The 13,605-nt window shown below is 41.3% G+C and overlaps 1 protein-coding gene across 1 annotated transcript in view; it reads left to right on the forward strand.

Annotated features, from left to right (window-relative positions):
- Positions 1–13,605, forward strand: part of GRM7 (glutamate metabotropic receptor 7) — a 489,509-nt gene that overhangs the window by 357,372 nt on the left and 118,532 nt on the right. The window contains exon 7 of the mRNA XM_077821561.1: positions 9,672–9,811. Within this exon, the coding sequence (XP_077677687.1) occupies positions 9,672–9,811 (140 nt within the window). The remainder of the gene's footprint in view (positions 1–9,671; positions 9,812–13,605) is intronic.

Below are 13,605 nucleotides of genomic sequence, written 5' to 3' on the forward strand. Positions count from 1 at the left end.
CATCACTGTAAGGGTCAGGAAGGATTTTTTTCCCTCCAAGTAAAGTATTGCATAATTGGCACAGAGTATCAAAAGAGATGCATGAGATTTCCCCCCCTTCTTTGGATTATTTGTTGCTAGCTACTGCCAGAAGCCAAATACTGCTGGATTAATAAACTGAGCAGATAGGATTTTCCATATCTTCCTATTTCTGGAAAAAGAACACAAACGGAATGTTACAAAGCAAAAATAATACTAATTTCAAAGAAATTTGGTATTTGTGTAAATTTTACTAATTTGGCCATCCTAGAATTCTGTAGCAGATCATTTATCTCTCTCTCCTCCAAAGGCCTCAAGGAGGTTCTTGGAAAGCAGAGCAGTTGAATGGTCATCTTATTTTAAGAGAGTGGAGGAAATAATCTATTTAGTGGAATTTGCCTGGATTTCAGTTTTCTCAAGTATAATCATTATTTCAATTTATTCACCCGTTTTTGCAAGATTTTTTCCTCTAGTTGTAGTTGGTCACATAAGCCAGATGGTATTTTTTTTTTATATACAACTCATAAACAGCATGGAGGCTTCAAGAAGGTAGCAGAACTTTAAAATAATAATTTTAAACTATTTCGTCTCTTGACCATTTAGGGCTGGCCCTAGATAATGTTCCTGAAAACATGAGGTGTCTTTAAGATGTATTATTCATGTGCAGAGTTTATTTTCTCTTGGCCCATTCACGTGGAATAATTGCAGCCACATCTGAGGCTTATTGCCAAGGCGCTGGAGAGATATTCTTGGAGCCCTTTTCTCTTTCTATTTCATGCCCCCATCTATTGTAAAATATACCAGGTCTGTAATGTTCTATTACTGTAGTCACAATAAATGTGTGTGCTTTCCTAGTTGTAAAGGGGTAGGGCCAGTTCTTTGTCTGGCTTGTTTAACTCTGTGCCAGGCCTTTTGCAGAAGGGCTTTTGGGAACCCTGTCTCCCTGCTGAGTCAAGCAGTGTCCTATCCTATGTAAAATATACCCCTTCCCAAACGAACATTTGCTGGCATGAGTTTAAAATTTGTTCTTGCATCAGTATGACTGAAACTCGATTGCCCAACAGTAAAGAAGCATAAGTGTAGCGTGAATACACAGAATTTTTTGTTGCCATATTCTCTCCACTCTGCTTTGGGATATCACATCAGAGATGGACGTCTTACACACTACTCGCAAAAAGAAAAGGAGTACTTGCGGCACCTTAGAGACTAACCAATTTATTTGAGCATAAGCTTTCGTGAGCTACAGCTCACTTCATCGGATGCATACTGTGGAAAGTGTAGAAGATCTTTTTATATACACACAAAGCATGAAAAAATACCTCCTCCCACCCCACTCTCCTGCTGGTAATAGCTTATCTAAAGTGATCACTCTCCTTACAATGTATATGATAATCAAGGTGGACCATTTCCAGCACAAATCCAAGGTTTAACAAGAACGTCTGGGGGTGCGGGGTAGGAAAAAACAAGGGGAAATAGGTTACCTTGCATAATGACTTAGCCACTCCCAGTCTCTATTCAAGCCTAAGTTAATTGTATCCAATTTGCAAATGAATTCCAATTCAACAGTTTCTCGCTGGAGTCTGGATTTGAAGTTTTTTTGTTGTAAGATAGCGACCTTCATGTCTGTGATTGCGTGACCAGAGAGATTGAAGTGTTCTCTGACTGGTTTATGAATGTTATAATTCTTGACATCTGATTTGTGTCCATTTATTCTTTTACGTAGAGACTGTCCAGTTTGACCAATGTACATGGCAGAGGGGCATTGCTGGCACATGATGGCATATATCACATTTGGTGGATGTGCAGGTGAACGAGCCTCTGATAGTGTGGCTGATGTTATTAGGCCCTGTGATGGTGTCCCCTGAATAGATATGTGGGCACAGTTGGCAACGGGCTTTGTTGCAAGGATAGGTTCCTGGGTTAGTGGTTCTGTTGTGTGGTATGTGGTTGCTGGTGAGTATTTGCTTCAGGTTGGGGGGCTGTCTGTAGGCAAGGACTGGCCTGTCTCCCAAGATTTGTGAGAGTGTTGGGTCATCCTTCAGGATAGGTTGTAGATCCTTAATAATGCGTTGGAGGGGTTTTAGTTGGGGGCTGAAGGTGACGGCTAGTGGCATTCTGTTATTTTCTTTGTTAGGCCTGTCCTGTAGTAGGTGACTTCTGGGAACTCTTCTGGCTCTATCAATCTGTTTCTTCACTTCCGCAGGTGGGTATTGTAGTTGTAAGAATGCTTGATAGAGATCTTGTAGGTGTTTGTCTCTGTCTGAGGGGTTGGAGCAAATGCGGTTGTATCGCAGAGCTTGGCTATAGACAATGGATCGTGTGGTGTGGTCAGGGTGAAAGCTGGAGGCATGTAGGTAGGAATAGCGGTCAGTAGGTTTCCGGTATAAGGTGGTGTTTATGTGACCATCATTTATTAGCACTGTAGTGTCCAGGAAGTGGATCTCTTGTGTGGACTGGACCAGGCTGAGGTTGATGGTGGGATGGAAATTGTTGAAATCATGGTGGTATTCCTCACGGATTTCTTTTCCATGGGTCCAGATGATGAAGATGTCATCAATATAGCGCAAGTAGACTAGGGGCGTTAGGGGACGAGAGCTGAGAAAGCATTGTTCTAAGTCAGCCATAAAAATGTTGGCATACTGTGGGGCCATGGGGGTACCCATAGCAGTGCCGCTGATCTGAAGGTATACATTGTCCCCAAATGTAAAATAGTTATGGGTAAGGACAAAGTCACAAAGTTCAGCCACCAGCTTAGCCGTGACATTATCGGGGATAGCGTTCTTGATGGCTTGTAGTCCATCTTTGTGTGGAATGTTGGTGTAGAGGGCTTCTACATCCATAGTGGCCAGGATGGTGTTATCAGGAAGATCACCGATGGATTGTAGTTTCCTCAGGAAGTCAGTGGTGTCTCGAAGGTAGCTGGGAGTGCTGGTAGCGTAGGGCCTGAGGAGGGAGTCTACATAGCCAGACAATCCTGCTGTCAGGGTGCCAATGCCTGAGATGATGGGGTGCCCAGGATTTCCAGGTTTATGGATCTTGGGTAGTAGATAGAATATCCCAGGTCGGGGTTCCAGGGGTGTGTCTGTGCGGATTTGATCTTGTGCTTTTTCAGGGAGTTTCTTGAGCAAATGCTGTATTTTCTTTTGGTAACTCTCAGTGGGATCAGAGGGTAATGGCTTGTAGAAAGTGGTGTTGGAGAGCTGGCCGAGCAGCCTCTTGTTCATATTCCGACCTATTCATGATGACAACAGCACCTCCTTTGTCAGCCTTTTTGATTATGATGTCAGAATTGTTTCTGAAGCTATGGATGGCATTGTGTTCCACACGGCTGAGGTTGTGGGGCAAGTGATGCTGCTTTTCCACAATTTCAGCCTGTGCACGTCGGCGGAAGCACTCTATGTAGAAGTCCAGTCTGCTGTTTCGACCTTCAGGAGGAGTCCACCTAGAATCCTTCTTTTTGTAGTGTTGGTAGGGAGGTCTCTGTGAATTAGTATGTTGTTCAGAGGTATGTTGGAAATATTCCTTGAGTCGGAGATGTCGATAATAGGATTCTAGGTCACCACAGAACTGTATCATGTTTGTGGGGGTGGAGGGGCAGAAGGAGAGGCCCCGAGATAGGACAGCAGCTTCTGCTGGGCTGAGAGTATAGTATAGTTCCCATAAGTCTCCTACTACAGGACAGGCCTAACAAAGAAAATAACAGAACGCCACTAGCTGTCACCTTCAGCCCCCAACTAAAACCCCTCCAACGCATTATTAAGGATCTACAACCTATCCTGAAGGATGATCCAACACTCTCACAAATCTTGGGAGACAGGCCAGTCCTTGCCTACAGACAGCCCCCCAACCTGAAGCAAATACTCACCAGCAACCACATACCACACAACAGAACCACTAACCCAGGAACCTATCCTTGCAACAAAGCCCGTTGCCAACTGTGCCCACATATCTATTCAGGGGACACCATCACAGGGCCTAATAACATCAGCCACACTATCAGAGGCTCGTTCACCTGCACATCCACCAATGTGATATATGCCATCATGTGCCAGCAATGCCCCTCTGCCATGTACATTGGTCAAACTGGACAGTCTCTACGTAAAAGAATAAATGGACACAAATCAGATGTCAAGAATTATAACATTCATAAACCAGTCAGAGAACACTTCAATCTCTCTGGTCACGCAATCACAGACATGAAGGTCGCTATCTTACAACAAAAAAACTTCAAATCCAGACTCCAGCGAGAAACTGTTGAATTGGAATTCATTTGCAAATTGGATACAATTAACTTAGGCTTGAATAGAGACTGGGAGTGGCTAAGTCATTATGCAAGGTAACCTATTTCCCCTTGTTTTTTCCTACCCCGCACCCCCAGACGTTCTTGTTAAACCTTGGATTTGTGCTGGAAATGGCCCAACTTGATTATCATGCACATTGTAAGGAGAGTGATCACTTTAGATAAGCTATTACCAGCAGGAGAGTGGGGTGGGAGGAGGTATTTTTTCATGCTTTGTGTGTATATAAAAAGATCTTCTACACTTTCCACAGTATGCATCCGATGAAGTGAGCTGTAGCTCACAAAAGCTTATGCTCAAATAAATTGGTTAGTCTCTAAGGTGCCACAAGTCCTCCTTTTCTTTTTGCGAATACAGACTAACACGGTTGTTACTCTGAAACCTTACACACTACTGTAATTCACTAAACAGATAGGACCAGATTGTGACAGAGCACAAGGATCCTATTTCCTGATGGCATGGTACATTCCAAGTGCTTGTTGTTGCTCCAGTCCCTGCACTTGGAGAGCACGAAGAGTAATCCGTTGGTGTGCTTCTGACGGTGCATGCCATTCCAACTCGGATCGGGAAGAAGCAGAGTCCTTGGCCTAAATGGGTTGCAATCTGTACTGTTCTGCATACTGAGCCACTCAGCTGAGTGCCCCCTTTTGGTGCACCCCCCGGGGAGGGTAGGATACCTAACACTGCTTCTGGGAGGGCCAGTGGCTGAATGTCACCATTTGACATATACATAATTAAACTTCTTCTCTCTCATTCTTGTTACAAGACTTGTAATCAGAACAGAGAATGGCACAACATGAATCCTTTCTCCTGACAGTGTGAAGGAACAAATGTGTATCCCATTCTTGTGCATTTTAAGCTTATGATCTTGTGATCCAATCCTATTTTGCATTTAGGTATGCAAACAGATCTCCTTGTAACTATGCAACTGAAATCATCTTGCCTGTGCATGCTTCAGGGATTTTTTTCCCCCCTTACAAAGACCATGACATTCATAAAGGAAGAGCTTAAGCGATATTTTAATGAATAGAGACTGTGGATTTGTACTAGGAGCTCAGTATGAATTCCAATGTTGTCTCACAATGTTGAGAATAATTTTTTAGAAAGTCCAGATGCAGTAAGATTCTGCATATTCAACTCATGATGCAAAGTGTCTGTGTTCCCCCTCCCCTCGACGATGACCTGAAAAAGGGATTATTTTTATATGAACCATAGCTGCTCCTCAGAACTGCAGTGACTGTGAGTCATAAAAAGATATCTTAGCTTGTCACACTTAACAAGACTCTGACCCATCTCCTATTGCACTTTTCTTCATGATGAGTTTTTTTGTGCTGATTAAGAGACACAAATCCCGCAAAATCCCATAAATTGTGTCTTTGCAGTGAGATTTTCAATGTGAAAGGGGCATCATGTACTGAATTTAGTGTGTGTGTTACTTAGTCGTTGGGAACAGATGGATTAATATTTTATAACACCACTGATTGTGCAGGCAGCACCACGGAAGAGCATGTTACTACGTTTCCCAGTTGCCTGATGGGACTGTGGAGACTTACAATTCTCAATGAAAGAAAAAAAAAGGTGTGTCAGGCTGAATCCTCAAGAAAATCTTCCCCCTCCCTGTTATAATAAGAAAAATTAAAATAATAAATGGCACCAGTTATGAAAATAATATGCTTCAGCCTGCAGGTTTCCTAGTACCACTTCTCATTGTTTCCTACAGTCTGCATAAATAAACAGAGCACTGAGTAAAATACTGTAGCAACTTTAAAACATGTACATGAAAGAATTAGATCCTCCAATCAAATGGTGGGGCACTGTGTGCCAAAATATGCTATCAGACCCACACTGGGATCGAAGACTGAGTAAGGACTGTAGGATTTGCACTTACTAAGCAAACCTTTTGGTTGATAGTCCAGTTGCTCCATCTTTAATAAGACAGGCAACTCAGAAATCTTCTGCTTGAATTATAACCTGAGATGATCACAACTATGTACCATTCCTTACTCCAAATAGCTTCCCTCACTTTTCACTTCCTTTTGGTGTGTGGGTAGATTTCCAGATGAAGTAAATTTAAACTCATGAAAGAGGACAAGCCTGAAAAAGTAGCAAATATCAACTATGCTGCTAATTATTACTATAAATACATACTAATGGTGAATACATATTAATATAGAATCACATTTAAAATTATGTTGCTGTACTTAACTTAGAATAAAACACATGATGATTCTAGAGATAGAACCACACTGGGTAGGGTGGGCGAGCTGCATAGATGATGTCTGGAAGAATTATGCATTTAGAGGCCAGGAGTAGGCATCCAGCACCAGATTAAGAAAAGCACTTGAGCACATGCTTAATGATAATCACATACTCAAGAGATTTCTTGAACAGCGGTGCTTTCATGAACCAGAGAGCAGGCTGACCAGCAGCAGTAACTACTCTGGTGGAGCAGCTGTGATATTTAAGAACTGCATTGAAAAGCTGCATGAAGGAAGCCATTAGCAGTGCACAACAAGAAGTTGTATTGATCCTTCGAAACCCAGAAATAGGCCTGCATATTCTTGAGCACTGGCTACTGGCCCTTTACCCAGTTAACTATTTACACATGCACAGGCAAGGCTCTCGTATAGTGCATTCTTGTGACAATATACATTGTCACTAGGAAAGCTTGCCAGGCCCTGACTGTTGCACAGGGCCATACCCCTGCAGGGCCCTGAACACTGTCAGCAACGTTAATGGTCCACCATCACTACCAGCAAGTGCAAGCAGCCAAACTATCCACTTAATGTTTAATGGCCCAGGAGTGAAAAGGGACTCCATGCCTTGTTTCTCCCCAACACAGTCTCCCTACCCCAGCTGTCATTTGGACTTTATTATTTATAGATTCCGTTTAAAAACTAAAAGAAAAGAAGTACTTGTGGCACCTTAGAGACCAATAAATTTGTTAGTCTCTAAAGTGCCACAAGTACTCCTTTTCTTTTTGCGAATACAGACTAACACGGCTGCTACTCTGAAATCTGTCATTTAAAAACTAGATATCATACTAATCTGCAGATATGAAATAACAAAGCTCTATACTTTCACAGGGCAACTTTTAACCTCGACTCTTGTTGATACACACCAAGTTTATTCTGCATCTATTTAGAAGGAGAAAAAAACCTACAGTTTTATGCATGCACATGTATGTATGTGAGTAATACCCTATCTGCATTACTGCCCAATTTATGGAATAGATCCTCAGGTGGTGAAAATTTATATCAGGTGAAGATCTAACCCCTAGTGTATAAAAAACACCCATTTTTTTGTGTTAGTGTCATTTGGGGACGTAAGGATATACCCACAAATATTATGGAGGGCCAGATTGGACTCTTATGCTCTGAATTGTATTCTTTTATGTCAGCTGCAACAACATGTAGCTTGGCTAATCATATAAACGCTTTAAAAAGTCATGATTAGGTAAATCCCATTTACTATTTTTGCTGACTTTGAGAAGGAATTTATGAATTATCGCCCTTATGCACCTAAAAATGTTTTCCCACCATAAAGATGTTCTGGCTGCATGAATCCATAACAACAATTACATATCAGCTTAGTATCCATAAGGAGTCAGAGACAAGAGATTTCTGTGGAAGATTTTCTGTACCAGTCTTTGAACTTAATCAGTGTCTGATCTCAGAGAGGCTGCAGTATAGACAAGAAATAATTTACGAAGGTTAGAATTTGGAAACTATGCTAATTCACTCCTTCAAACCTTCTTTCACTCACTGAAATTCAGTGAAGAATAGGAATCATGAGGAAAACCATAAACTTAAAGTTCAGTACTACAACTGAAGAGATTTTTCATACCCGCCCTCCCTCCCCCCAAGCAATGTGGTAGGAGAAAGTTTTGAATATAGATATACTAATGATCTTCTATCTTGACACAATATTGCTTTACTTCCCAGAAACCTATTTTAATGCATCTTGAAACACATGTGGTCCTGGAAGCTTTCATTTAGATCTATCTGAAAATACTAAATTTCTTTGAACACTCATTTTAAGAAGTAGCCATACAGCCTTATAGTGTTAACTGAGTTGCACATCTTCTGATTGGGATTCTTTTCGCAATAGCATCTCAAATGTATTAATTAGCTATCAGAATTTAACGCCTGGCTGTCATGTAACGTGTGTGTGTTTATTTTGCCCCCTTATTCTAACCTGTCTTGTTTGGATGTGCTAAGAGGATTAGGTGCTGGGGACCACCTCCTCCTACAAAGCTCCTGGATAGGCGAAGGGCAGGACAGGCACATATTAGAAAGCTTGGGCAGGGATGCTGGAACAATCTGTATAATGGGGTGCTGAGAGCCATTGAACCAAACTGAAACCCTGTGTGTGATGGAAACCATTTCAAGCCAGGGTGTCTGGCAGCACCCCTAGTTCTAGCACCTATGCCCTGTGGGAGGCTACACTAATACCCAATTCTGGTCCACGGCCCCAAAAGGACTGTTCCCATGAGCTGGCTTTGGGTGTGTGGCCCCACCCCGGATATTCTGTACATATGATGCATCCAAGCAAGCCGCACTAGGGGCATGCAGTCAGCTACTTTAGCAGGTTGAAGCATTGTTGAGTGTATTGCACTCGGGGCCCTGACCCATCCAAGCAAGGTGGTTCTGACATCCTTAGATCTGCTGTTGCCACTTCATTGCCTCTCTCACATCACTCTACCTAGCATGCTTCACAAGAAACAGTCCAGAATCTGGCCCTATATTGTTCATGACTAAGCTACTTTTCGGCAGGTATCAGTGTCCTAGGGTGTAAACAAAGCAGCGTACAAGGAGAGATTAGGAATAGTTTTCCAATAATGTCCTCTGTTCTGTTCCATCTCAGTTGCATGCTGATTACTGGAATAAGAACAAATTGTGGAGGAGGAAGCTATTTCTGGATGCCAGTCAAGAGTCACTAAACCTGGGCTGTCTTCTGATGGCTGTATCTCTCAGAAGCAGATGGAACATTTTCTGGGGAAAAAAAAATCATGTAGAGCCTCCATTCACAGGACTGATATTCACTAAAGAACTCCCTCAGGGGAGAAGGGGGCAGAGGCGGGGAGGGAAGCCCGTATGATATTTCATGATACGAAGCAAGGCTCATGTCATTTTACTTTACTTTTACGTTTCACCGAGTGGTATGAGTCATGATAATTAATCACAGAAAGAGGGATAGGGTTATGGCACGATGTCCTAAAGCGTCCATTGAAACTGCTGTGATGATGGATGGCCTCTGCCTGAGCTGTGATGCCAGTCTAAAGCTTTTAGCCATGACAAAATAAACAAAACAAGCATTGTAAAGCTTTGGCTGTTTTTCTGCTTCCTTCCTCAGGCAGTGCAGGCACTCCAGTGATGTTTAATAAAAACGGCGATGCACCAGGGCGCTACGACATCTTTCAGTATCACACAACAAACACCACCACTCCAGGCTACCACCTGATTGGCCAGTGGACAGACGACCTGCAGCTCAGCGTGAGTCCAATTTACTCTATACTTGCTCACTTTCATCAGCATGTAGTTATTCGCTTGACTTTTGTCACCAAGAAGGAACTAGTGTAGGGGACAGTACTTAAGTTGTTTTTGTACAGTACCTTCCGTTGTTCTATATGCAGTTTGTTCTCGCATAGTTCCCTGTCTGGACTGATTTATACTGAGTTCTGATGACCGTGCCATTTTTTATTGTTATTTCTTTATTTTTTTGCTCGTGGGAGCTCTCTAGCCGCTAGCTGGGACAGTGGCTTTTTCTCTGTAACACATAGCTGCTTGAAACCTCTGGGATTTCATCTTTAGAATTGCAAATTGCTCCAAGTGTCTCCAACTTGGTGCAAAAGAAATGGATTTTTTTTTTTTGAGTGGCTCTCATTTCCCAAGGGATATTTTTATGCACTTAGCAGTAGGCCACTCTTACATGTGCTGCTGTCCTTTCATAATGAAGTCTAGCTGAAAGGTAAGGCAATCAGATGTCTCCCAGTTATTCTTGACGTTGCCCATGTGAAATAATGAATATGATTACTTCCTTCCGCAGAGGCAAACTTTGTTCATCTGTGGAGTCTGAGTTTTTACTTTTAAATACATTTTTCATTACAAACTAAAGTCCAGAACGAAAACACACAAACAAAAAGAATACCTGCCCCTTGATCTGTAGAATAGGGCTGGCCTGTGTCTACCTCAGAGAGGAGTTGCAAGGGTGAAATCCATTGTTGATTGTAAGGCGCTCAGATCCTACGGTGGTAAGAGGCATTTATACTCCTAGACTGGTGGAAATATTATAATTTGGAAATGTAACTTAATCTACTACATTTTCTCCTCACTTTAATTAATGCAGTGTATGTCTTAACAAAGTAACACCAGTAATTAATGTGGGGAACCAAGGGTCACTCTCTGGAGAATATTGGGCTTCCTCTTAAATTCCATACTCATTAAGGTATGTGATGTGTTTTGTCAGCATTATTTAAGCTGCTGTGTTTTATTTAAAGCACACTGTCTTATTAACTTGCAATTTACAATTCTTTTCTGCCAAAATATCAATATTTTTATTTTCTAAATACTACTTAGTATAAACTACTCATCCTGACCTATTATAATTGAAATCAGAAATTAATAGCACCTTTGTTGTTCTGCAGCAATTGGGTTCAGAGTTTTCATACAAAGCACTTTCCCCCCTGCTCTGGGCTTGGCTAGATTGTGTTATATCAGTGGGGTTACTACAGCAACTTCCATTCTATCTGCCTGTGTGTTCCACAAGCCAAATGCCTCCAGGAATTTGCCTCCATTGGTTTGCTAGTCCTCCATGGAACTTTTCAAGAACAAGGTAAATTTTGCAGCTTCAAAAGTAGTTAGGAATTCTCTAGCCAAGGGGACCAGACTATTGACTACTATTAAATAGGTCCCAAGAGAAACTGCCAAATCCTGTAGTTCATCTTGTAGGTTTATTTATGAGGATGACTCCCTGGATGTATCCCTGTTTCTCTATTTATATCAGTCTTGCAAATTTCTTCCGACCAACTAGCAAAAGGGGAAAATGTAAGAAGGATGGTCCAGTGAAAGGGAGACCCAGATTCAATTCCCTACTCTGCCACAGACTTCCTGTGTGACGATGGCAAGCCTTGTAGCCTGTATGTGCTTCAGTTTCCCACCTGTAAAATCGGGACAATGGTACTTCTCTATTTCACAGGGCTGTTGTATGATACACGAGGCACTCAGAGATTACAGAGATGAGGGCCATGTGATAGCGAAGGTTGTTTTTTTTGTTTTGGGTTGGGTTTTTTTTTTTGCTATAGAGAAATAACATATTTGGGTTTTTTTCCTCACTCATTTTCACCACCTCCACCATAAAGGATGAGAAAATAGATTTTGCTATTAAATGATCATGGCGCTATTGCAAGGCTGATGTATATTCAGTTTATATTGAAGAGGACAAAATACAATTTACTTTCACGTTCACATTTTGGGTTTTTTTTGGAGGTGGGTAGTTTTATTCTTGATACTTTTGATAACTCTAGGGTATGTTTTCATGTCCAGTTAGCAAATCGTTTCTCCTTACAATATGGAGCGCTTTCATTCTTTTGAAGCACACCTGCATGGGCTATCTGTTAGATGAACAGAAAAGGCTTAAAGCATAACATTCAGGAGGCCTCTGGGTGTTCTGTATATGTTTTTCTTTTTGTCATCATCTTACTTACAGAGCCAGTTTTATGAAGTGTCTGAGACTGGGCATTTTTCTCAGGCCTGGTTGCCTCTATGTATCTTTATATTACCTTTGATTTCACACTTCTGGCAGGAATGTTTGCAAAAACAGGGCTCGAGTTGTGCTGGAATGCTGTTCTGGCACTTTTCTCAGGGGAGGTTGTAATGGCGTTCTGGTGCTATCGTTTTCTGGAAGTGTGTTCCGGCACTTCTTTATTTCGGATGGGAGTGAAGTGCAGCATCTCTTTTTTTAGGATTGGAGCACAGCGCTAAAGACATATACTTTTTTATCTGTGCATTCACAGGGCCAGATTCTGAGCTCTCTTACAATCAGGGTAAATATGGAATACCTTCTCTGATTTCTCATGAGTTACCCTGGATTTACATCACTGTTTCTTGCATCAGAAAGTGAGTGAGAAAATATCTGTAACATTTTTGCTGCAACAAACTCTGGCCATAAATTATGAATTTTCCACGGGGGAGAGAGGGTAGTATAATCACCAAATCTCCTTATGGTGTGATTATTTTCTAACACCTAAAACGTCTCTTCCTGGGACATAAATCATGATTTAGTGAACACTCTGGATGCATTTCATAGTGAGGATAAAATGAGCTGATGTCTAATTTTAAATGGGTTGACCAATATTCTACTGAAAAATGTTGGAAGTTGCATACACCCTGTAGTCAAGCGGAGTTCCGATTACAAAAATATCAGTCTACCTCCCACTAAGAGGTCCTGCAAGTACATCCTGCCTCCCACTGTTTTTTGAAGATTTTTAACATCTCTTCCAGCCCCCTTGTGACCTGCCTCGCACATATTTGATACACAGTATTTATACTTTCTCTCCTCTTTGCAGCTTGAAATGCCTGATCCTGGATTTTAGAATCAGAAATCAGACCAGCTCCATACCCATTCAAATGCAATATCTTGACCTACCGTACATGCCAAATTGCTCAAGATTAAAGTTAATGTAATTAGACAATAAAACTGTTAAACATGGTAATGTTATCATGTGAAAGCAGGTCTGTATTACAGTTTGCTTATGTTGAGGGGACACTTGTGCATAATATGAAATAATGTAGAGAGAATGGCATCATTTCAAGGAGGAGAAATGCCTTGAATGTGTTCAGCATTAAATGAATCATAATTCAGCTACAGTAAAATGGGATCGTTGGGTTGTCAATGCCCATGGTGCAATATATAAAGTTTCATGGGTGTATGTTACCAATGGCTGTGGTTTTTATAAAACTTAAATTCAAGAAAAGACCATGATTAAACCCTCATGTTTCTTGATAGAAAGTTGCATGGATTGAGAAATTATTCCTATTGGCTATTTACTGTCCCAAAAGGAAAGAGGAGAGGATAGGGAATAGCAAGAAAGTGTGCAAAGCCACAGCTACTCTTGGAATAGTGTCTTTCCAGATGTTAATTATGTTGTTACAAATTAACTTTTCTTTTTCAATAAGAGATGCTCAAACATTTTTCACACCATAAATATATCATATTTAATATAGCCTATGTCATAGGACAACACCATTTTCAACACCAGAAAAGCAGGTTATCATCAGGTTATTCATTA

This window comes from Eretmochelys imbricata, chromosome 7 (genome assembly GCF_965152235.1).
Source record: "Eretmochelys imbricata isolate rEreImb1 chromosome 7, rEreImb1.hap1, whole genome shotgun sequence".
Lineage (NCBI taxonomy): Eukaryota > Metazoa > Chordata > Testudines > Cheloniidae > Eretmochelys > Eretmochelys imbricata.